The sequence below is a fragment of the Zophobas morio genome, unplaced genomic scaffold, assembly GCF_036711695.1.
Source record: "Zophobas morio isolate AGI-343-1 ecotype UQ-CSIRO unplaced genomic scaffold, CSIRO_AGI_Zmor_V1 ptg000130l, whole genome shotgun sequence".
Lineage (NCBI taxonomy): Eukaryota > Metazoa > Arthropoda > Insecta > Coleoptera > Tenebrionidae > Zophobas > Zophobas morio.
This window is the reverse complement of record NW_026972235.1, coordinates 22,315-46,316: the sequence shown is the minus strand read 5'-3', so window position 1 is coordinate 46,316 and position 24,002 is coordinate 22,315. Positions and strand designations below refer to the sequence as shown.

The window sequence follows — 24,002 nt, the reverse complement described above, 5'->3', positions numbered from 1 at the left end:
TGTTGTGCAAAACTCATAGCGTCGATGCTAGTACCCGATTTAAACTAAACGAGCTCATCAGGCTGAGATTATGCAACATCCTACTTGATACAGGAATTTAGCACCTGCCTAGAGACTCATCTGATTTGCCAGTTTTACCAATTTTAAGAGCATGTGTTTCCGCTTGTAAAAGCCTACCTCTCTCCTAAGTAGCGTGCAAGCCTCAATATATTTAAACCAAGCAAGGCAACCATAATCAGAACAAAACGTTTAACCTATCATGAATTAGTAAACGTACTCAAGATATTTTCGATTGCAATTATGACAGCATTTCGCCCTAGGGGATTACTAAACATCACAAGGTCGTATTCCATTTACACCCGCACTCTAGTCCGTCTCAGGATGGTAACCTGCAGACATAATTCTTTGTATTCCAGTACCGAGAGCCTACAGGACTACCAAACGAATCAGTCGTGTCTAGAATGGGTCCGATCTCTTTCGGACTCTTTTACGATAACAAAACGGAAGACGACACAATAATCTCCAATTCCGTTAAAGAGAGTACTAAACTAAACGGATGCTTAAAGTTTCAAGCAAACAGTCTAAGGCACATAGGTCCTAATAGGGAACTTCAGGATGTGTACCATCAATGACCCCAGCACGCCTAGCTTACCCACTAAGTAAGTGACCTAATTCAGTTGCCAAAGTCAATCAACTATTTTAGACAACGGTTTATTTTCTGAAGTTACAGCTTAGGCTACGAAGTAAGCTCGTGCGCCGATGAAGATGACAAGCGCACGAGAGAAAGCTCGCAGAGAGAGCAGGTTAATCAGCATGCTCTCTTATATATGAGGTTTTGAGCATCTTAGTTATTCTATAATAGCACTCTTTTGAAAGAAGGCAAATTTGGTTAATTTAATTTTTGCAATTTTCATTTTAGTATTTATAAGATTTTCTTTCATTAAATTTATTAAATTATATTTGATTTCTTCTATATAAAATAATACTGTTTTGATTATGGCAAAATGCAAAAAATTAAACTATAGTTAACTTTTATTAATTTTACTAGGTTTATCAATTTTACTTGATTTTAATTAAATTTACTAATTTAACTTCATTGGGCTTGGTGTTAACAAATGAATACAAGCTTCAAATCGTAAGCTAGCCATGTTGGATCTAAAATAATTGAATATGTAATTTAGCAGAGGGCTTTCTGTAACATCTAAGTTAATGCATTTGAGTAGAGGGTGACAGGATACGATACGAAATACGTCTACTTCTACGTGTTCGTCCGTCTCCTGATGTAACCCAATTAATTACCATAGATCTAAACCATCTGGTGACCGCAAGGATCAATGCGCCCGTAGATGTAATTTTTAATATAAGGCCGGTTTACGATCTGTATCTGGCGGAAAAAGCACCCGTTACTTGCAAGAAGAATGCATAAAGGAATACTAAAGTCTCAAGATATTAATAACGGTTTAATGCAAACCAAGCTGCAAAGTGCTACCATTAATAGCTCAACCTCTCGCCGTTGACATGGGAATGTAACTTTAAAGGATCGTCGACGCGTATATCCCGTACAAAAAGTCAAAGATGTTAGTTCAGTTAGAAATCATAAGGGAATGGTTCACTATCAAGTTTAATTTTATAAACTAATTCCATCCTAAATTTTATTCAATAATCATAAACTTTAGCTAAGAAAGGTGCCATTACTATGATATTTCTACTAAAAAGTAAGTCAATTCTATTTCATAACCATTTTACAACTAATCTATCAACATTTTCCTTTTTATTTAGCGCTAACATTTTACGGTCGATCTACAAAAGGGTCTTAAATCGCTTAATATAAATCCCTCTCCTTTAGAGGGCTTGAACTCATATGTTCACCAGTGTGCGCCCCAGAGGGGCCACGAGGGTGGTCCCGAAGAACTACAAAGAAAGTGAACGGACTGCCGCGCTCTTTTGCCTGGTGTGGCAAAAAAACTAACAAATAGTAACAAGTACATAAAAGAGGAAAAGAGGGCAGATTTGGTTAGTTTTAAATTTTTGGTATTTATATTTTTCCTATTATTATGTAACAATCTTCATGATGAGAGTTTAGAATGTTTGGGACATTTAATAACCTTTCATAATGTAAAAAACCGCTAAAAGTCATCTGCAGACCATCCAGCAAAATGTAGGCATAGCCTCCCCGCTTACGAGCTTCCATCTTTTTGCCGATTTTACTAATATATATATATATATATATATAATGACTTTTTCTAGTACTCGATCGACTTAAAAATTTTATATGCCCGAGCCCACAATCAGGAGTAATCGCAACTAAAGTACAGTTCAGTCATAGATCGATAATTTCTTCAAATTTTTTCAGCTTCGAAACAAATAACAGATGCGCTTAAAGCGCGTTACGTGGGCGGTGGTACGTGTCTCTCCCATGGCTCATAAAAGCTTCTCACCAGCAGGCTGTTAGTGTGCCTAGATGGTTGTCGTAAAGAGCAACGGCATTGAGTCAGAGGAAGCGTTCAACGGATCTGACTGGAGGCCGCCGAATCCCTAATCCTAACCCAGCTTTTATATAAAAAGCTTACATACAGATTAAAATTGATTAGATTTTTTAATTATCTCTTCTTGTAAACCTGACCCCATCTTTAGCACTGATACCGTTGGGCTTATATTCTCGCGGTTCACTGATGCAGTAATAATGGTAAGTAGGTTTAACTATGTTTAACAGGACGCAATGATTGGTGGTAAATTTAAAATCATTAATGTCGCACGGCTAGGGCTGTTCAGCTAATTTATGAAAATAAGTATCGGGTGAATGGAATAATTTTTCTAAAAGCTAATTGCATTGTAATTTACGAGAAAGCTTTAAAAACAGCAGATTCGACCCATTAAAGAAAATAAGGATAACCGGAGAAGGCAAAGCAAGTCTCAAATGCACAACAGAGAAAGAGTGGGTAGACCTTGATTTTTTTTTAACTTGCCTAATCAGTTTATAACTAAGGAACGTTGAGAACCGCAAACCTTGAGAAACATTGATGGTGTACCATTTGACCCCTACGAATTTTTAAAGAACATCAAATAGCATAGAATATGCATAAAATACAGGTTTAAAGAGATATTAACCTTACGGTTATTAAGGAGGATGAAGATTTTAAAAAGTTAGTAGAGTAAGCATCAAAATATCAGGGTATTATTATCTATGATTTAAAGGCAACTGACATTTATGAGAATTTTTATAGTACAATACTGAAATTGAGTTAATTACAAGTAGCTTCTTTGCTAAACCGCGTAAATTTAAGTACTAATTATGATGGTATCGTTCCCACCGTAAACTTTAAAGTATCTTTAAATATTTTTACCAAGACATTCAAAGTAGGAGAAGATGGTATCTTGTTATATACACCGATATTTATACACGCCTTTTGCAGTACTGCTATTAATAAAACCAAAAAAATTTTTTAGGAATGTCATAGTAGCGTTATTAACTCTTCCAAAATGTTTAAAAAATATTTACAATACTTTAGTTATATTGATAAAAACAGCCAGTCCTTAAAATGATTTCAAAGTTATAAATAGTGATGTTAATAAAAGAATTAATAAACTTTTTTGATGCTAAGGAATTGAACATTATACCTTAGTTTAGTTAAGATCCAGTAGGTAAATACTCAATGGAAGTATTATATTTGGAATTTTTTTTTCCTGGTAATCTCATATCGCGTTGATAATGATATAAAAAAAACTACTATATCTGGAGTGTAAAAAAAGACTTTCAAAGAGTTAAAAACTCTGGGTTTTTAAGAGTTTTCAAAATAGGTATGGGAGTAATTCTCAAAGATAACTTTGTTCCTTCCAGCTTTTTTGAGGTTCCAATGAACAATATCATTTCTACGCATTCCATGTTTCTAAAAACGAGGCGCCATAAGTTAATCAAGGGGAGGCCCGCTGCATTTATATGACATTAACTTAAATTATGGAAAAAATATAGTCGCCTGCTGGGGAAGATTAAAAGTTGGTTCCTAATAAGTGATGGTATTTCTAAGGCTCCTTAAATTTTAAGTAAAGTTCCAGTTTTACCCTATTTATACACTGGTTGTGCAGTTCATGTGGCTAAATATTTAATCTATTTGTTACATGCATGATACAGGGCTAGCAGAACAGTTTTTAAAACAATTCAAATATTTCATTAAAAGAATAAGAATTTATAAGATGAGACTTAGTGACAATAAGAATTTTTCGAGATAAACCTTTTTTCCATGCATATTTGAAACCGTATTGAAATATACCATAAGGTAGCAAAATAAGCTGGAGATGCACAGGCTGCATAGCATCTAAGCGTAAAATCATATAATCTAAGCGATTGGTGGAGTATTTAGAGACTTAAAAAAAATTGGGTAAGGTACGCGCAATAAGAAAGGCTAGCCTAAATGATAGAGAATAATTGTTAATGGAATCACCTTACAAAAGCTGGAAAATAGAAGAAATAATAATAATAAACAAATAACTAAATATGCTGACAACATTTTAGGTGGTCATCCTTTAAATAAAATTCTAGAAAAGCTCAACCAAGGGATAATAAACACTTTAAATAAGGATATTTGTATTTTTTTACGGTAATTTGCTTGGTTAAAGCCAACCTTAGGAAACAATATTTTATTATGATTATATGGGACCTGCTGCCTTTTATAACAATCTTACGAATGTTCTTTGGATATAAGGCTAATCGTGATTTCTTTAAGCCTAGAAGACCTTTCAATATTATCTAAATATTAAAATTTCCTAGATTTCTTCTTTCAGTTTCCTGGAATGCGCTAATCATGTAGTATATATTCTAACTTTTCTGGCAATTGTTAATAATAAGTTGTTAAGGGATAGAGGTTGTAATTTTTATTATTTAAAAACTTTGCATGTTTTTTTTTTTTGAAATTCCTAACTAGTAAACGTAAAATTTGTCAAAATAACCAATTTTTTTTAATTTGTGCTGAGTACTTTTGACTGCAGGTCGCTTTCTTTGGTTTCTTAAACGTTATGGCAGATTATTCAATCATAAGTACTTGGTATTATTTAATCACTTCGCTTAAAAAAAAGTGCTCTACACAACACATAATATTACAGTCTTAAGCAATAGTGCACTAGAGGACAAAGAAGTAAGAGCTTATACTGCGTAGTAATAAGTTATAAGTTTATTAATATGCTATAGCTATGGAGGGGTCTTTTTCTGCTTGAGTTGCTTTACATAGTTCTTAAAAAATTTTATTTGGAAGTAACAGTGCGCTGTATGTTGCCGAGCCCATGGGGTTGCAAGTCAGCTGCTTCCTCTCTTAACGTCTTAATATAGTTACTAACTTGCTTAAAGTACGCCACTATAAATTTAACAAAAAAAATCGGTATTCAAAATGCGTGTTAATTTAGACCTGAAATTATTTGAATACGTCTTAAAAATAGAAACTCAAATCCACTAAAACAATGCTAATGTATATTTCTTTAAAAAAATTAAATTTAGCAGAGTAAACAGAAAAGCCGAGAAAAGTTTGTAATAGTTAAAAAGTACAATTTACTCCTATTATAACAAATTCTAACTATCTTATAGCTAACGAAGTAATTTATACATAATTTTTTTTTCTTAGTAGAAGCTAGCAAATAACTTGCTTATATAGCTCTCTTGTGTTCTTCAATTAATTTTATAAGTTACTTAATTAATAAAATTATAAAGTAATATAGTTTCTTCAAAATAAAATATATATTTTTAAGAATACTTTTAACCCAAATATGTTTGTTTAGTCAAAACAACCGGTGTCGAGCCTAAGCGAAATTGCTGTCGCATTAAAGCAAATATAGTTCTTTTTCATTCTGTATATTTTAAGATTACAACTTTAACCTCTATTTTTAAGAAAAATTAAATTATAAAGTGCTCAGTGCAATTGGAAATTTAATATCTACAGTAATGCTAGCTCAATAAATATTTAAAATGAGCTTTAGGCAAGTTATTAGGTGGCAAACCAAGTTAATTTATATTTACCAAACAAATTTTTTTTTTGATAGATTTGAAGAATATTTTATAGCGTAATCGTGATTTAAAGTCTCTCCAACATATTTTTATTACCCTTAAAGTATTTTGTTAAATAGTGGCAGGAGAAACGGGCTTAACATAGTATAAAGACAAGATAGCCATGTTTCTTAATTGGTTTAGTAATACACCATATTATGAAAGCCACAAAATGATGATACTGAGTTAGTAGACTAAAAACATAAATAGTTATTGCCCAGATAAAACTACTATTATTATGCCCTCTAAGTTTTCTTATTAGAAGATGGCATGATTATATTAACTAATAAATTTTTAGAGTTGGATTAAATAGATATAATTGCAACTTTTTTCAAAAAAACGTAATACTTTTAGCAGTGGGCGATACAGCCGAAGTTGTTCTATGCTGCAATAGGAGGGGTTAGTGAAAATACATGAGCGCTCCTCTATATTTAAGTTTTAGTCAAAAAAATAAAAAGATCAGCGACACTACAACTCTAAAGCTTCGTTTAAGGGTTAGCGGGAGACGTCCCATCGTTGAAAAAAGCTTCAATTGGAGAGTACAATAAAGAATATTCCGGACAGTATAGTTATTGCTTATTTTGTTTGTATCACCCTATTATTATTGTAAATTTTGTTAGTGTTACTAGTATAATTATTTAGTTTATATATATTGTAACTTTAATAAATTATAAATATTCATAGATGTTTGTGTTTCGTAAGCTATAGCTTAAAAAAAACTTAGAGAAAAGAATTGCAGAAACTTTAGAATCATTTGCTAGTTGTGCTACAGGACTTGTAGTCAATTAATATTGAAGCCTGACCATAAATTTTATAGTATTAGTTTATATGCACAATGTATGTTATTCTGTTGTATAAAACGAGGTAGAGAGCGCTTCTTTAAACCTTCGCTTTATTAATAACAAAAAGGGTGTAGCCAATCAAAGTTTTTCGTAATAAAATTACTATGCCGAGATAATTCATATGAGTCTCTCAAGCGAATTACGTTTGTAACATGTTAAGCTTTTTCTTTCCTTTTTAAAAGAAGACTTTTACTCTTTGCAGCAATAACCTCAAAATTACTGTGTGTCGAACCACTTATTAAGGATTTCAAGAAACAAATAAAGACGTTTTTATGCTAGAGAATCCGATCTTATACTGCAGTTTAATTTTAGATCTAGGAAAGTCAAACAGTTAAGTAAAGAATAGAAGAGAAGAAGGAAGAGATCTTGGCTGGCGGTTTTTTGTAGACTTTTCTGTAATTATTTCGGTTAATAAGTTTTTTAACAAAGAAAGGAAGAGGATAAGAGGATGTGATGAAAAAAGTGAAAATTATTAAAATATAAGTAAGCCTTTGTCCAAAACATTTTCAAAAGTTTTTTAAAATGTCGTTGTTAATCTTCTTACATTGAACGATTTTTATTACATGTACCGAAAACCTGAAACTCTGTTAAGAGCTTAATTATATATATATTTGTATTATAGTCTCTAACTTTTGCTCAGGCAGGAGAGAAAAACAAAAAAGTGATAAATATTAGATGGGACTATTAGTATTCAAGTTATAAGAAAGATCTTATATAAGTTGTTTATTATATAGAGAAATGAAGTTAAGTAAAACTAAATTAAAACAGTTTAGCGATAAAATAAAGTCTCTTAGCCTTTTTAGTATGTAATAACTGTAACTTCAGTTACCTTTTCTGTGCAAAGATTTGGTAACCAGGACTTTCAATATTATTTATTGAAGGTTTGCTCTTTTTTCTGCACGTTTAACAGGTTCGCTATATAAATTCTTTAAAAATAAGAAGTAGAAAACGGTGTTAAGTAAAAATAAGAGGTTTTTTTTGTATGAAATGGGCTGCATTGATCATGTAGCAACTAAATATTTTGGAAAAGTCTGTCTTAAGTATGAGTATGGCATAAAGTAGAATATATATATATTTTACCTTTCATAAGTTAAATTTAATTAGTTTATAGCATCTTCTTTACCATAATAATAATTCTCTCTTAATGTGAACTTTTTCTTAGTTAGCTTCTATATACATCAACAGAGAGAGACAAATATTCTGAAATTTAGTAGTTAAAAAAAAACTTTGTCAAATTGAAAGATGCATAAGTCAACCCATAAATTGTGTAAATAAAATTAATAACTAAAAGTTTATAAAAAGTCAGTCTGTAATTTTTTCCGTACAATTTGAGAGCGTGACGATCCTTTAACACTATATTAACTGGTGGGGGATTATAATAGAAAAGAAAGCCCGTGAAGTATTTGAAAATGAAAGTTTTAATGGAATTTTTTGTAGTACTGTAGTGTGTAAAAACTTTAGTTTAGTTCTAAAATAAAATATTTTATACAATATTAAAGCAGTTTAAAGTTAAAAATCTTAGCACAATTTAGTTAAGGTTTCTATACAGGCACGACAGCTTCCTCAAGTAAATCTTGAGGATAGCTAGGTGTAAATTTAAATAAGGCAGTAGCATTCGTTAAGCTGGTAGATTGTAGCTAAATTTCTATTCTATAAGCTCAAATGCAATTATAAACGTAGTTAACTTTATTCCTAAATTAAATAAAAAACTTTTATATAAGCTATTTCACTACTAGAGCAACAACCACTCAAATTCGTAAAAATTTCACAATGTTTATATTTAAGTTTTATACTGGTTAATAATAATCTGAGTTTACAAATAATTATTAAAAACGAAATTATTAGCAACATATTTTAAAGCTTAGGCCACAAAAAAGGTGCAATTAATTCAAAAAAAAACATTTTTTCAGAGAATACAAAAATCCTAAACTATCTTCATTAATATGCTTTACCAGCTTTTTCTTTCCCTGTTAAAGCTAAAAAAGAGCGCTGCAACGCAGATTGTCTATCCAGCATGATAACTAAAGTATTATTCTTTTTCTTTTTTTCCATTATGCGTTTATCTTTTTCAAGTTAAGGATATCTAACATGCAAGCCAACCTCATAAAGATAGTATGCAGTTAGTGTACCGCATACAAAGTTAGGCTTATTGAGCCAGATAATAACATTTAGTTACATCATTAGATTGCGCTATCAATACTTTTATATTACTTCGCTAAACGCGAATAAGGTAATTTATATGTATTTCAATAATCATATTTAAAATAGAAAAACTGAGACTACTAAAAATATAAAATAGCTTCCGGAAACAGTTTGCAAAGTATTAATTACAACAAAGGTATAAAGGAAGTTAAAAAATTTTAATAAAATGAGGAACAATACTTGAACAACTTTACAATTACAAATATATAAATTTTTTAAAGGAATAAAAAAACATAATCAATAAATTCATACGCCGTATTTTTTTTTCCCGTCATACTAAAGGCATCAAAAATAGAACATTACCGCACTTCTACACAATCCTACTGAGTTTCCTTTTAAGGCATCTAATGAGCCACTCATCTGTCAGCATTGATCCATGCTCCTAAAGCGGTCTCCAAGTTTTGTTTTTATTAGAAAGCAGGTTTAACTGTTTCTTAGTTCTTTTTGTTAAGGTTCGTATTAGTTTTATGGCCGCTCCAGTAGAGGCTTCTGCCTCCACTTCTTCCCCATTAAGATGTAGATATTATCTTCATGGCGTTTGTTATAAAGGAGCAAATTGTAATTATGCACATGACTTAAAAGCTGAAGAAGATAAGACGTGTAGATATTATTTGGCAGGTAATTTTTTAAAAAAATCCTACTTTGTTAGTATTATACTACTACTTGTTTTAAAGGAAATTGTTTTTACGGAAACCGTTGTAGATATGATCATATTGGGCGAAGGCGCCCCACCAACGTCGATGGGTCTATGTCTGTTTCTTACTTATTACGGGAAAGCGCGAAGGTTGCTTCGCATAAATATAATTTTATTATTTAATAAGAGGCATATATTTTGCTTTCTCTTTTTTATCATTTGGAAAAGAAATATTATATTAATGATTATTTTATTTTATTGCGTGGTTAATTTTAATTGACTTGTTTTATAGAAAGCAGTAACTACTTCAGTTGTGAAAGGTATTTAAACGTAACTTGAATTTTTTCTCATCATTGACACAATTATTCTAAGAAAAATCCGAAGATAAGGTGCTAGTATTTGAGACTAAATTGGTAAACATTTCGATTTTCTTTTTATTATTTTATTTAATAAAATATATTACTTTTTTCAAGTGCCCTTTTTTAATTTCTGGGAATTGCGGCTATGGAGACTCTTGCTTATATCTTCATGGTATATACATATTTTATCGAATTATGAAAATGACCTTATTGGTTTTAGGCAATCCCTGCCCCGTTTGCTTGAAACCCTGTCTTCATCCCACTCGTGCAGATCTAAGTGAAGGTGATTTAAAAAATTTTATTTTTATTCTCTTCCGTGTTAAAGAAACAATTACTAAGCACACGTTAATTCTTGCTTGGAAAACTCCAATAATTTGGAAAAGCGAATTATAAATTCGCAAAAGTCAAAAGGTATTTATAATTTAAATTAAATTTTTTCTGAAAACTTTGTTTTTCAAAAACTTTCTTTAGGCGTTGAATGTGGTATCTGTTTAGAAGTTGTTCTTGAAAAGGCAACTTTATCCAACAGACGTTTCGGTTTGCTTAGTAAGTTAAATTTTTATTTACAATTGATTCAAATTTCAAATAACTTTATTTTTTTCTTTATTACCTATAAGAATCTTGCAAGCACGCTTTTTGCCTTCCTTGCATCCGTAAGTGGCGAAGCGAGCGGAATCGGTTTGAAAATTAATTGCCTCTTCACTAAATTTTTTAGGCTGCTTATATAATTTTTATAAATTTAATTAATTTTATTAAAATATTTTTAAAAAAGCCCTAAAGAACTTGTGAGACAGTGCCCCTTATGTAGAGTTGAGTCTTTTTTGGTGATCCCCTCCGCTGTGTGGATCGGTACTATAACAATTTTTTTTGATTAGGCTTAAGCTTATTTGAAAAAATTTAATGTCCCACAAAATCAATTTAAAATCCTACAATTTAATTGACTTTTAAAAGATAAATTAAAATTTATTATTGCACAGTCAAATCTTTTTTTTTTTTCGTAATTTTTTTAAGATAAAAATAATATAATTTATTTAGAGGACGATGCCGAGAAAGAAGCTCTATTCGAACAATATACAGCCAATCTAAAGTTCTTTAAATTTCTTTGAACTGCATTATTATTGATGTAGGGAATTCTTACGGCTTCTAGAAAAAAGGATTGCGTAAATTATAATTTCGGCGAGGGCACGTGTCCTTTCGGTGCATCTTGTTTCTACCGCCACGCTCGTCGCGGTTATTATTATAATATGAATTCACTTATTATTTAGATAAATTATAATGAATAATTAAAAGATCCCTTTTGTTAGCATTTAAGTGATAACCGAATATAATTATTTCTTTGAAAGTTTTATTTATTCATTATAATATTCTCTATTTTTATAATAGATTAACTTTAACTAAACTATATTAATTTAGATAGTATTATTAAAATTAAGCAATTTATAAATTATTTATGCAAGTTAATTCAATTAAATGGCACATTTTAATTAGTTAACCACCATATCAACATTAAAAATTATTATTCAATCTTTAATTGTATATAATTATTTATTGTTAAATTTACATCAAATATTTTAACTAGCATATTCTAAATGTAAATTAATACTAATTTTAATTTAATTATAGCTAATTATAATTTAAAAATATAAATTATAAATAAATATCATTTAAACCGTGATAAATCATTTTTACTATTATAATAATTATAATATTAATTTATTTTTTATGCTTTTTATAAAACGAAGATGGCACATTAGAGAAACCAGTTCTTCGAAAAGTTGCTAATGCCGACGGCGATCTTACAGTTCTGGATATAATCAGGTCGAAAATTTTTAAAAATTGAAAAAAATTATAAATTTTTTCTTCAGGGTTTCGGATTTTCTAAATTTAATAAATTTTCAAGAATCTGACAACTCCAGCGATTTAGAAAATTAATTTTATTATAAAACGATAAAATTTGAGACGTGATATTGATTTACAGTAATAATATATGATATCCTCGGTAATAAGGTTTAAAGCATCTTTTACAAAAAAAAAAGGAAATTTTGTTTAAAAAGGAACTTTTTCACTTAAATAAAAATATTTTCTTATTAATTTGGGAATTTGTATTTTTTAAAATTATAGTAAAAATTTAAAAGATTTGATTTTTTTTTTTTGGTTTAGATTTATATAAGCTTTAGGTTGTATCTTTTTTTTAACGGCGAAAAACACAATTTAAAAACAAGTTCATAAGTTATTTATTTTTAAAAGCGAAATTTAAAATTAAGAACCTAAAAAATAATTTTAATAAAATTTTTCATTAGTTTTTTAATAAATTTTTTTTTTTAGACATTAGACCTTTTTAAAAGGTAAATTAAAAGTAAATTATTTATTGTACTTCTATTTTTATTTAATTTTTTCTAAAGTAAATCATTGTCAAGTTATTAATTCTGTTTTAAGAATTCTGAAAAAATTTAAGCAAAATTTTTTTGGAATATCAATTTCCTAATTTTTTTCTTTAAGATTTTATATAAAATTAGAAATTAAATTTTTTTTAAAAATAAATTTATATTAAATTAATTATATTGTTTCGAAGATTATCTTTAAAAAAGTGTTGAAAAAGAGCTTGTGTCCATATTTCTTTTAGATCTGTATAGAAATTTTAGGATGATTATAGTTTTACTTACTGACCTAAAGCACAATTGCTATAAAAGATTTGAACAAGTAAAGATGGATGCTAAATTAATCAAGTACAAAACTTAGAGAAGACTCGATCCTTTATAAGAATAAAATGAAAGAAGTAATTTAAATCTCGAGATGAAAAGTGATAAAAATTTATTAATGGTTTTATCTTTAATTAAAAAAACTATAATCAAGACTGCAGATAAACCTAGATCACGAGATTCGTTAGAAAGTATTTCTTAATACAAAAATATATAAAAATAAATAGGGTGTAAAGAAAAGTTAATATTTATATTTTTTTGCTAAAAAGTATTAACAGAAAGTATAGTTTCAAAGTAGAAAATTGAAAAAATCGTATAAAGAACATAATTTGTAGAAGTAACAAATATTAATTAATAACTTTAAATATGACGTTCAATACAGAATTATAGTAAATTTCCTCCTAAAAAGAAATTTGAATCTAAATAAAATTTTATAAAATCTAAATTTTAATAAAAACCATTTAATAAAAGATAGTTTGGGAAGATGAAGTTTAAAGACGGCCTCAGTATAAAAAAACCCAATTCTTTTTGAAAAAAAAAAGGTTTGCCTTATAATGCTTAATAAATACTACTGAAAATCTTGTTTACCTTCAAAACTTTTAATACACTCCAAAATTTAAAGTACTAATACATTATTTTAGAATTTATGATATTTTTTGTTTTTTTAGTATTATTTTGGATTATTTCCATTTTCTCCAGAATTAACTTCATTAACAATTTATTTTTTAAATTTTATTCAAATATAAGATTTTTAAATACTTTAAGAAATATAAAAAAAAGTGTAAAGTGAAATTTTCTTAGATGTACAGAATATATTATAAATCAACTGATATAAAAAATAATTTAGGAGTGCTTATTTCATAACTAAAAAAATAATAAAAATATAGTAATATAAAAAAGAAAACATAACAAGCATAACAAAAAAGATAAAAGTTAAATAAGAAAAAAATACCAAAATTAAAAACTTCTTTATCTCAAATTTAAAAAAAAAAAATCTTTCTAACAAAATATTATTTTATTAATAAATTAAAATATCAGGGAAAAAGTTGTGCTTATAAATAGATAGAAAAGAATAGTAACAAGATAAAAAATCAATCCACGCTTTAATATATGTAGAGAAACAAACTATTAATTAACTCGAGCTTTCATATAAAGAATTGCAATATTAGAAAACATAAAATATAATCCTGTAAAAATATAAATAAATAAACTTCAATCAAGGAAGTAATAAAGATGTAATAACAAAATCCATAAGAAATAAAAATATTTTGAAAAGCAGACAATATAATTCTAAAAATTAAAAGAAATCCTTTTTTTTGTACTTTTTTTAATTTATTTATAATAAAGTCTTATAGAAAAAAAAATTTAAAACCGAAAATAAAAACTTTAAAATTTTCAAATAAAAAAGAAAACCAAAAGGGGCACATGCAAAAGTTTAAAATAGTATACAAAATTTATAAATTTGGTTTCAGATGACCTAAAAACAAGTAACCAGTGATGTTAATTATATAAAGGAATTGAAAAAAGCTGCTATAAATTTACTATAATCTGGATAAAACATTTTTTCTTTATAATATTAAAAAAAGGAGTCGAAAATAGAATATGTTAATAATTATACTTAATTAGAAAATATTTTAATGCTTGAAAGATTTGCATTATAATCAGTAAATATTTAAAAAAAAATCTCTATAACAAAAGAAAATGCAAACAAGGCATATAAAATAAAAAGAATATCTTCATTTACTAAAATGAAAATAAATAATTCCTAAATTATATAATAAAATAGAAGACATAAAAGTAAAAAGCGCAGCTATAATATAAATTGATAAACTAAAATTATAAAAATCGATAAAAGTTGTGGAAAATTAGAATTAAAAAAAAATTAAGTAAAAAATAATTGATAAACATAAAAAATTTAAGCTCAATTAAATCAGATAAATTGTGTTGCAACAATAAACAATAGAAATAATAATAATAAAAATAAATAAAGAAAATCATTTTAATAGAAAAATAATAATAAAAAATTAAAAATTCGCTTTAAAAAATAAGTAAAATTTTGTAATAAGAATGAATTTAAAAAAAGTTAGCATAAACATCCTTATGAAATTTATATTATAAATAAATTTAGATTTATATTCAAAACAAAATTCTCTAATAAAAATAAAAAAAAAAATCTATATTTTTTACATAAACATGTAACGATCATTATAAAAAGTATGGTGAAAAAAATATACTTTTTTATTAAAAAAAAATTGAAAATTTAGTTTTTCGAAACAAATTAGTAAAATCGTTATTATAATAATTTTTTTTAAAAAATTGCTTTATAAAATTAGAAAAAGTTAAAATTATTATAAAAAATAATTATTTTAAGATAAAAAGAAATAGACTGAATTATTTGTTTTAAATAGAAAAAAATTTAAAGAAATTTAAATGTAGAAGTAGCAAAAACTTAAAAAAATTGTTAAATTTTGAGTTTTCCTACTTTATATATAAGCAAATTTAATATAAATTAATTAATTTATATTTTTAAATAAATAATAATATATAATAAAATTTTATAATCGTTTAATTGTAGAGAAAAGTTTATAAAATTTAAACTAAAAACAAATTATCAAAAACTTTCTTAGTACAAGTTTGTTTTATAAGTCAGTTTTCATCAGCTTTATAACAGTGGCATAAGTAAAAGAAAATTATATAAAATTATTCCAATATAAAGAAAATATACTAAAATTTTATAAAATTTTAATTATTGAAAAAATTTATATTTTAAATTATAACAAATTAAAAAAAAAATATCTCAAAAAAATTTTATTTTAAACATAATGAAGTTTTTTTAGCTTTTTTTAAAAATATAATATAGCTTTGCTTTATAATAGTAGAAAAATTGAAAGTCAGTTTATAAATAATAAAATTGTTGCACAAAAAACAATTTAGAAAAATCGAAAATTTTTAAATTAAAAAATTTTAGGAGTTTATTTAAGTTAATTATTTATTATCGTATATAAAAACATTAAAGCTCCGAAATTTACTAATACTTATAATTTTTTATAAAATTGGTTAGTAAAAAGACTATGAAAAACGAATTAAATCAAAAAGCAAAAGTCGCAAATTTGTAAAAAATAATTCGAAAACAAGTAAAAGTAAAAAAAAAACTTAAGAAAACTTATCTTATTAATGATGTGCACCTAGAAATAGTACGTAAAAAAAATTATTTAAAGTAAATTGCTAAAATTAGAATTAGTAAATAGTTCGCAACACAATATTTAGTAATAGCAATATTAAAAATAATGTGATAAAAAAATTATAAAAGTAAAAAAGATTAACCTAAATTAAAAATTTATCAAATTTAAAAAAAAACGATAAAAAGATAGACATGTAACATATAAAGATTGAATCAGTTTTTCAGTTTTATAAATTTTGTTAAAACATAAAATTAGGCATCTTAATATATTTTTAAAAAACAAAAATAGTAGTAATTTATTAAATTAAATATAATAAAAAAAATTCTACACAATTCCATTTAATATAAAATAAGAATCTTAACACAACCCCACACAATTTCCGTTCGAATTTTAAATTAAAAAATTTAGACTGTATTTTTATATAAAAAAGCTCATTATATTCATCAAGTAAGTCCTCTCTCTAAAGCCGTAATAATAAAAATAACACAAATAAAAAGCTTTTCAAAAAAATCTTAAACCTAATTAATTATTAAATCCTCAAAGTACAATTAATAAAAAAGACAAGTTTTTAATAATAAAACAAAACACTACTTTTTTAAAATATGAAAGTTTTCAAAAAAAGAGAAAAACTAATTTTATAAAATTTTTTTTAAAAACTCTACATATAAATTTATAAATTATAATCTAATGCGTATCAAGTAACAAACGAACAAAAATTACCAAGTGAAATCAAGTTTAACTTTGAAAAATAATCTCTAAAGGCCTAATCACTACAGACTGCCAAGCGAGTTAATCTACACTTTTTCAAGGAATCGCTCACCAACCGCAACCGAGCAGCTTTCAAAACACGTGGAGGAGACCAAAGCATCTGCGAAAATCCATGGCGGCCGAAAAAAGAGGAAATCAATACCGCTAAAGCAGAATTCGCGCGCTGCAGGCTGTCACCGGCGCAAAATTATTAAAGAATCTTCAGGATAAGCGCGCACTTATCGGTCTGCAAAAGGGCGGGATTATAAACCAATGAAAAAAAAAATGGCGCTAATAAAACTCTTGACGAGTAGCTACACTGAAGCTGGCCTACAACAAAATTATAAAGAGTGTCCAGCATGAATTAGATGGAAATTTTTTTATTAGTATAAATTTCTAGAAGCTCATGTTACATTTCAGTAAAAAACGTGCCTCCCCAACGACTTACAAATGAGCTTCTTAACAACTAATGAACGTAAAGCTTCGTAAATGTACAACGCCACCAGCTACGAGTTTTTCCTAAAGAGCAAAAGATCTTAAGTATAGCAGGAAAAAAAAAAAACAAAGCTAGCCGACTACTGCAACGCACACTGGCACGCCGCCGCTGTCACCCTCCCACACACCCACAATCACAAAAAAATTAAAAGTACCAGTCAGCCAGTAAGCGCGACGGACTCAACGCCCGTAAGTATAAGTGGTATCCGATGTGGCCGTGGGTGCCTTGGCGGTTTGATAGGCTCCTACACCAGAGGTGGCCCCCGCCGCTGCCGGGGTAACATTGGCCCCACGAACTTGACCTACCAAACACATGTGCGGTTATGCCAAGGCGCGAACCAACCAGAAGCAACAAAGAAGCCTTACCGTCGGGGGCAGACGAAGTGTAATCGACCGGGTAGTAACCCTCGTAACCCTCATAGCGCTTCCCATTATTGAAAACAGCCCCTCCAGTGTTGTATGGGTTGAACGCGCCATAGGCATTGGCTCCGCCAGGGCAGATCCGGGCGCGCCGCTATAATTAGCATAAGCACTGTTGGTATAATTGGCATTCCACGTGGCAGTAGGGGCGTTGCTGTAGGCGCTATAGCTGGTGTTGCCGGCAGACGGTGTAGCATTACTACCGCTCCAAGTGGGAGCCCCTGCCCCCGTAGTAGCGCCGCCGCCTTCCATATAATTTCCGCGGCCGGAGTCTCGGTAATTGTCTCGGTAATTACCCTCATTGATTCCTATCAAGGCAAGTATAACCAATAAGAACGCTATAAATAAGGCAGGGAGCATACCCGGACGGGCATAGGGAGTGTGGCGCTGAGGGGGCGCGTGTCTTCTTCCCCCTCCTCCCCTTCCAGCGGCCCCATGGTAGCCACCGCCGCCGGCGCGGTGAGACGGGCGTCCTCCCCGGCCATAGTCGCCGTAATTATCATAACCCCCTTGACCTGCCCAATAGCGGTTGATATTTCGTTTATAATAATAATAAGTACCACGTCGTCCGCCGTAGCCGTAATCCTCGTGGCCTCCGCCTCTTCTCCCGCCACCGCCATAGTTATTCCCGTAATCGCTATAGCCATCATTATAATTGCCGCCATAATAGCTGCGGTCTCTAGTGAAGTGCCGGTCCACGCGCCGTTGAAAATTATTGGCCACCTGAGCTGGGACTTTGGGGACGGCCTTCTTCACTTCTACCTAAAAAAGGTAACAGCACCAGGAGGGTTCCAAATAGCGCGAATAAACCACGTAGTGTCGTCACCTGCTTACTATCGATCTGATGGAACGGCTTCTGGACGACCTTCTCAACAGTGTCCTCATCCCCAAATGTAACGAACGCAAACCCACGCGGTCGCCGCGTGACCCCGTCGTGCCTGTGCAGACCAAACTAGATTAGAAATTTTTATAAGCAAAAGCACGAGACACGCACATGAGCTGAACTTCTTGGACGGCACCAAATTTACTGAAGTAGTCTTTAATGTTGGTTTCAGTAGTGGTCAAGCCAAGACCCCCAACAAAAACTTTCTTAGTCTTTAAGTCTTGAGGGTTTTTCCCTTCGTTACGAGGGATGGCCGCTTTAGCATCAATCTTTTTTTTAAAAAATTTAATTTTCTTATTATAAATAAAAATAAAAGATAAATACGGTGCGGCCGTCAATCTCAATCTTCCCTGCGCTCAAAACCTTATCCACGTTTCTCGGATCCTCAAATGTTATAAAACCGAAACCTCTACACAGTTAGCAATTAAAAATTAAATTTATATCCAAAAAAAATTAATCTTCAAAATTTTAATAAAATAATTAACAAAATAACTTCAAAGAGGTGAAGACTAGATATATGTCCAAGCAGCTGCTGGAGTAGAGTTATAGACGATAATTAAAAGTTACCTAGGTCTATTAGTATAACTGTCTCTCATAACAATACAATCTATTAACTTTCCAAATTTCTCAAAGGTGGTCTTTAAATCGGCTACCAAATAGACGTTATTCTTATAAAAACTAATATAGTTCGAGTTTTTACAATAAAAAACCTTCGCTACTCATTGGAGCAAGACCACCGATAAATAATTTTCTATAATAAAAAAATATATAAAGGGAAGATAAACGTAACAAACTTTACAAAAAAAAAGTACCCCTCAACTGAATAACGAGAAGGTCTTCGGGTTGCGGTACTATCTGAAGCCCCATCTTCTAAAAAAATTTCATCTTCCTGGTTAGCAGCATCCTCGTAGTATCCGCTTTGCTCAGGAAGAGTTTCTTCCATACTTAAAGGTTGATCAACTTTTTCATTATGTTCAAAATTTTCATAATGATTAACAGTTTCGGAAAGCTCAACATCTTCGTTATTGCCAATATTTTCATAATAGTATTCAGATGGGGCTGACTCGACTGGGTGCTGACTTTGCACTTGAATTAATTCATCCCCTTCATCCCCAGCAAAATTTATATTGCTCTCAGTAATGCTATCTAAAGCACTCGGATCGGGAGTTTCAAGAGCTTCTTCTACTACTTGCGGAATAACATTTTCGATAATACTAGTAGCTTCTGTAGTTAAATCGTTCTCTTCGGTATGAGTAGTTTGTGTTCCTTCGGGTTCTAAATTTAAAATTTCCAGACTTTCTTCACTCATTAATGACCTAAATTAATTTTAAATCCATTAAAAAAAGGTAAAATACAAAGAGTAAAGTAACTGAAAAGGAAGTAAAAAAGCACACTGAATAAGACAAGGCCAGCGGACAGAAAGAAAAAAGACCTCGCAAAGACTAAAATAAAACAACGCCAAACCAGAGAAAATTTATATGTTCGGAAAATTGGAAAAATGTGTCTTTGCGCTTATTGGCTAAAAATAACTGTTACCAATTTAATTAAAAAGTTAGACTATTTGTGCGCGTATATTTTTGACTCTACTTTAATTTATTGTTTATTCAAAAAAATTTTTTAATACTATTTGCCAATTTTTCAGACTGTAAATCTTAGGAAACTTGTATATTACAGACCTGAAAGTAGTTATTAATATAGATAATATAAAGCATATTGTACACAGTGAAGCAATAAAATACAGATAATTTAAAATATATTGCAAATAGTGAAGTAATATAATAAAGATAGCTTTAATATTTTGTAGACAGTGATGTAATATAATATATATAATATAAAACTTATTGTAGACAATAAAGTGATTTAATAAAGGTAAGTCGTAGCATTTGAAAACAATGTAGATTTATTCGGTGTTATAGTAGATTTCCCTGGCGCACCACACTCGACTGTACAACGTACGAAAAAATTAAAAAACTATTGCTCGGAGTTAAACTAACAATATATAACATGTGAACTGCCCTTATACTCTACCCTTCTGTCATAAACACTATTGTAAAACTAATTATTAATGGTAGACATGATAATGTTTTTTCAAGTTTTTATTATTGTTTACCAGTTCTGTAAAACCCTTGTCTCTGTTGAGACAGAAGTTAAAGAAAATCCTACTCTGTTTTATAAATATTGTAAACTTTAAACTTTTAGAGCAAAAGTTCTCCAGCATTTAAAGTATTAGATTTATTACATACCGATAGCGTAGTTTAGTCATATTATTACTTATTACAGGGGGCATTTTAAAAGGTTCCAAAGTTATATTAAAATATTATTTATATTGAACTAAAGTTATATAGTAAAGGTTTTATATAGGGAGTACAATTGCAAATATATTTAGAGAATTTATTATGCAAACAATAAAACATTGACGGCAGTATAGAAGCGCAGGTAACATGGTCCGAGCACGTGCAGCTGGAGTTTTTCAACTCCCAGTGGTAACTTATCCAACTTTCTTTCCTAACTTTCACCATCGCTCACGAAGGAATGGACACCGGGGGAAAGTTGATAAATGCTGTAATATTTGGTTCAATTTAGCCTAATAAAATATTACTTGTGGCAAATTTTTTAATAAACAGGCAAATATGTTACAGCAAAATCGTATTTTTAAGGCAGTGTATAGGGCAAAAAAAATTAAATTTCATTAAAAAAACCTCTCTATATGTAATTACCGCACGCACTATTCTCGGCATTCTTGCCACTGATTTTACAACTTTCCTGCTGGATATTGTCCCACTCTCTTTGGAGAGCCCTTTGCAGGTTTTCTTTTAATGTCCCACATCATCCTTTCCTGACCTTTCTATCAAGTTCATCCTATAATTTTTCTATCAGATTCAAATCCGAACTTTGGGAAGGCCACGTCATGATTTGGAGGGCACCTTCCTCTTCTTTGCAAGCTAGTAACGTTTGGATAATTGACCTGCATGATGGTAAAAACTCTTATCGGTTAAGGCACTCTCGATGGCACTGTCTTGCTTCCCAAGATGACTTTTTTTTGTGAGTAATTCCAGCAATTATAACCAAATCTCCTTGGCCGGCAAAAAAGAAAAAATCCTAAACACGAGCCACCTTCGTGTCTCATTGTTGGAACTACACAGGCCAATAACATTTTTAGTCTTTGTTTCTTTGAACAAAAATTCTACGTAATATTTGCCCGAAGACTTTATATTTAGATTCGTCAGCCCACAATACACTATTTCAGTTATTTTCATGCTCTCTAGTCCACCCAAAAGCGTTTTGTTAGTTCCCCCTCTACCGTACAGCACACCGACCGTGTAAATTGGCTAGATGTAAGCGCCTTTCTACGAACTTACGGAAACTTTGCTTAGCCGTCCCCAAATAAAATCTGCGGTTATTTCAGGGACTGTAAGGTGTCTCTTTTGCTATTCAATTTGAACTTTGGTCGTCGGCTGCTGAGGTGATGCAAGAGGAACCAGGGCGCTTGAGGTCTTTAAGATTTCCGCATTCTTAAAAAGGACGAACCCGCTCTCTCAACAAAGTACCGCACTGGAAAACCTTTTCGGTGGAGGATTCCAATCTCTTAACGTTTTCCAAACCCCAAGGCCTTTCCACCAACCATTTTGGATAAGCGTACTACCTATAGGTGCCCTTGGTAACACACCACTTATAAAAACTATTCGCTTAGTTTATGTGAAGTCTGCAGTATAAAAAAATTAATCAGGATTGGGATACTCTACATAATCGGGCGCTTCTAAGAACTCGGTAACTGCCCAATGGTTTTCGTGTAGAAATTTCTGTATTGGGCAAGTCGTCAACATTTGAATTCTAAAATTCTTCTAAATTATACATTCACTTTAGGATTTTATTAATATAGACCTAACCTCATAAGCTATTTCCGTTGCGAATTTAATAAACACTGCACTCAGGTTGCTATAATTTAAATTTTTCTTAACCGCACATAGGGTGAAAAAAAAAATTTAATAATAACTTTCTGTTACCGATAACATACACTGTGAACAGAACTCTAATGAGTGTTTTCTTTTTTAAAACCTGTCGTTACAATTTTTTTTTGTCAACTTTCTTTTTAAACCAGGTTTAAGAAAACTTTTTTTTAACCTTTCTTTAAAACAGTCCCACAAACATAACCAGCAGCAAGAATTAACCCATCTCTTGAATCCTTCGTGAGTTCCTCTCCGTTTGTTAACTTTATTAGTTCGGGTAGATTGGCCAATGCTGGGCATTCAAAGCAAAATCCTTTTTAGTAAAAAAAAAATAAGAATTAGTGGTAAAGGACTTGCCTTGTTACTCTAGGGGCCATGTTGTTAGTTCTTCCTTGAAGCCTTTTATTTGTACAAGTTAAAAGAAGAGTAATTACATAAACATAAATCCTTCTGTATACACTCTTTTTAAAAGACTCCTATATATGCATTATAGTCCCAGACAAAGGGTGGAATGATGGATGCTAATACCAACCCCTAATAGAATTAATGCAACTTATCCACATCGCGTTGTTGTGATAAGAGGAATAATTAAGGAAAACTTAACCGCTGATATCGCCTTACTGTTTAATCCCTTATAGTTACTGGTTACTATGTTTTACACTTGTCGCCTAGGTTCAATTTGAAAGAGTAGGTCTATGGTAATTGGCCCTAAGCGACAGGCACGGTCTCTGAAAAAAAAATCTCTGATAAGTTTGAGTACCATTTTCTAACGGATTAGGCAGCCACCGACAAAGCACAAGAAAGTGGTAAACTTAGTTACCAGGGAACGTTAAACAATCTGCTTTAAGCCCCAGAGTTTTCCCCGTCAAAGGATTAAAGGCTTGATTGAATTTTTCAGTTGCTTTTTTTTAGTTGAATACGGGGTTTGAAAATAATTTGATTCTACTAGGCCGTGAGTTATGGCTCCTCTGTAATATTTAAATGTTTTTGTACTATAATAAAACTTACTATTTCGAAATAAAAAAGATGTTTGACTGTCCCACAAATATTATTTAATGCAAAATAATTCTTTTATACTTTATAAAATTATCTAAAAGGTTAAAGTTAAAAACAAACTCTAATCGTTAACTAAAACTTTATATTACTTTTTATCGTAATGACAGCGAAAAACGCGTCTATGTTAACTTTAAATACTTTATAAAATTTTCTACTTTGAAAACATTTAGGTCAGAATTAAAACTTTATTTACTTAAACTATAAAGAGTTTGTTAATACGAATTAGAGGAAGCAAAGCAGACTTTTTATTGTTTTATCAAAATTTCTGTAAGGCATTTTAGTTATTTAGTTAAATTAGGAAGGTCATAACTTAACAAACTTATGCGCTCTGCAAGTTTACGATATAAAACGTTTTCTAACTTTTTTTTTCACGGTTCTGAGTAATTCTTTAAACTAAGTTAATCAAGCTATATACACTGTATTAGTTTCATAATATTCCAAAGTCTTTTTTAAAAAAAAAGCAGAGTAATTAAAATCAAACGTGTCACGTATACACAAACAGATACAC

At 30.0% G+C, this 24,002-nt stretch overlaps 2 protein-coding genes and 1 long non-coding RNA gene across 3 annotated transcripts; 1 reads left to right on the top strand and 2 right to left on the bottom strand.

Moving 5' to 3' along the window:
* The first annotated feature begins 461 nt into the window (after nucleotides 1-461).
* On the top strand, nucleotides 462-12,024 carry LOC135145127 (uncharacterized). The gene is made up of 17 exons (XM_064077235.1): nucleotides 462-540; nucleotides 605-659; nucleotides 731-803; nucleotides 9,525-9,690; nucleotides 9,747-9,856; nucleotides 9,999-10,026; nucleotides 10,079-10,119; nucleotides 10,180-10,237; nucleotides 10,286-10,348; nucleotides 10,405-10,476; nucleotides 10,537-10,611; nucleotides 10,683-10,743; nucleotides 10,838-10,914; nucleotides 11,101-11,152; nucleotides 11,213-11,295; nucleotides 11,808-11,883; nucleotides 11,931-12,024. Exons 1-17 carry the CDS (start codon nucleotides 462-464, stop codon nucleotides 11,995-11,997), a joined length of 1,236 nt encoding a protein of 411 aa, XP_063933305.1. The 3' UTR covers nucleotides 11,998-12,024.
* Nucleotides 12,025-17,079: 5,055 nt separating this feature from the next.
* LOC135145125 (heterogeneous nuclear ribonucleoprotein A2 homolog 1-like) lies at nucleotides 17,080-19,915 on the bottom strand. The gene is made up of 12 exons (XM_064077234.1): nucleotides 19,884-19,915; nucleotides 19,304-19,807; nucleotides 19,202-19,242; nucleotides 19,059-19,140; nucleotides 18,816-18,900; nucleotides 18,603-18,760; nucleotides 18,435-18,546; nucleotides 18,169-18,370; nucleotides 17,971-18,123; nucleotides 17,555-17,916; nucleotides 17,344-17,490; nucleotides 17,080-17,212 (listed from the first exon to the last, which is right to left on the bottom strand). The coding sequence occupies exons 2-11, from the start codon at nucleotides 19,798-19,800 to the stop codon at nucleotides 17,434-17,436; spliced, it is 1,749 nt and encodes a 582-aa protein (XP_063933304.1). The 5' UTR covers nucleotides 19,801-19,807; nucleotides 19,884-19,915; the 3' UTR covers nucleotides 17,080-17,212; nucleotides 17,344-17,433.
* A 1,042-nt stretch (nucleotides 19,916-20,957) lies between these two features.
* LOC135145131 (uncharacterized) lies at nucleotides 20,958-22,445 on the bottom strand. The gene is made up of 3 exons (XR_010283337.1): nucleotides 22,379-22,445; nucleotides 21,209-22,322; nucleotides 20,958-21,051 (listed from the first exon to the last, which is right to left on the bottom strand). It is a non-coding gene; the product is annotated as an uncharacterized LOC135145131 (long non-coding RNA).
* Between the last annotated feature and the right edge of the window lie 1,557 nt (nucleotides 22,446-24,002).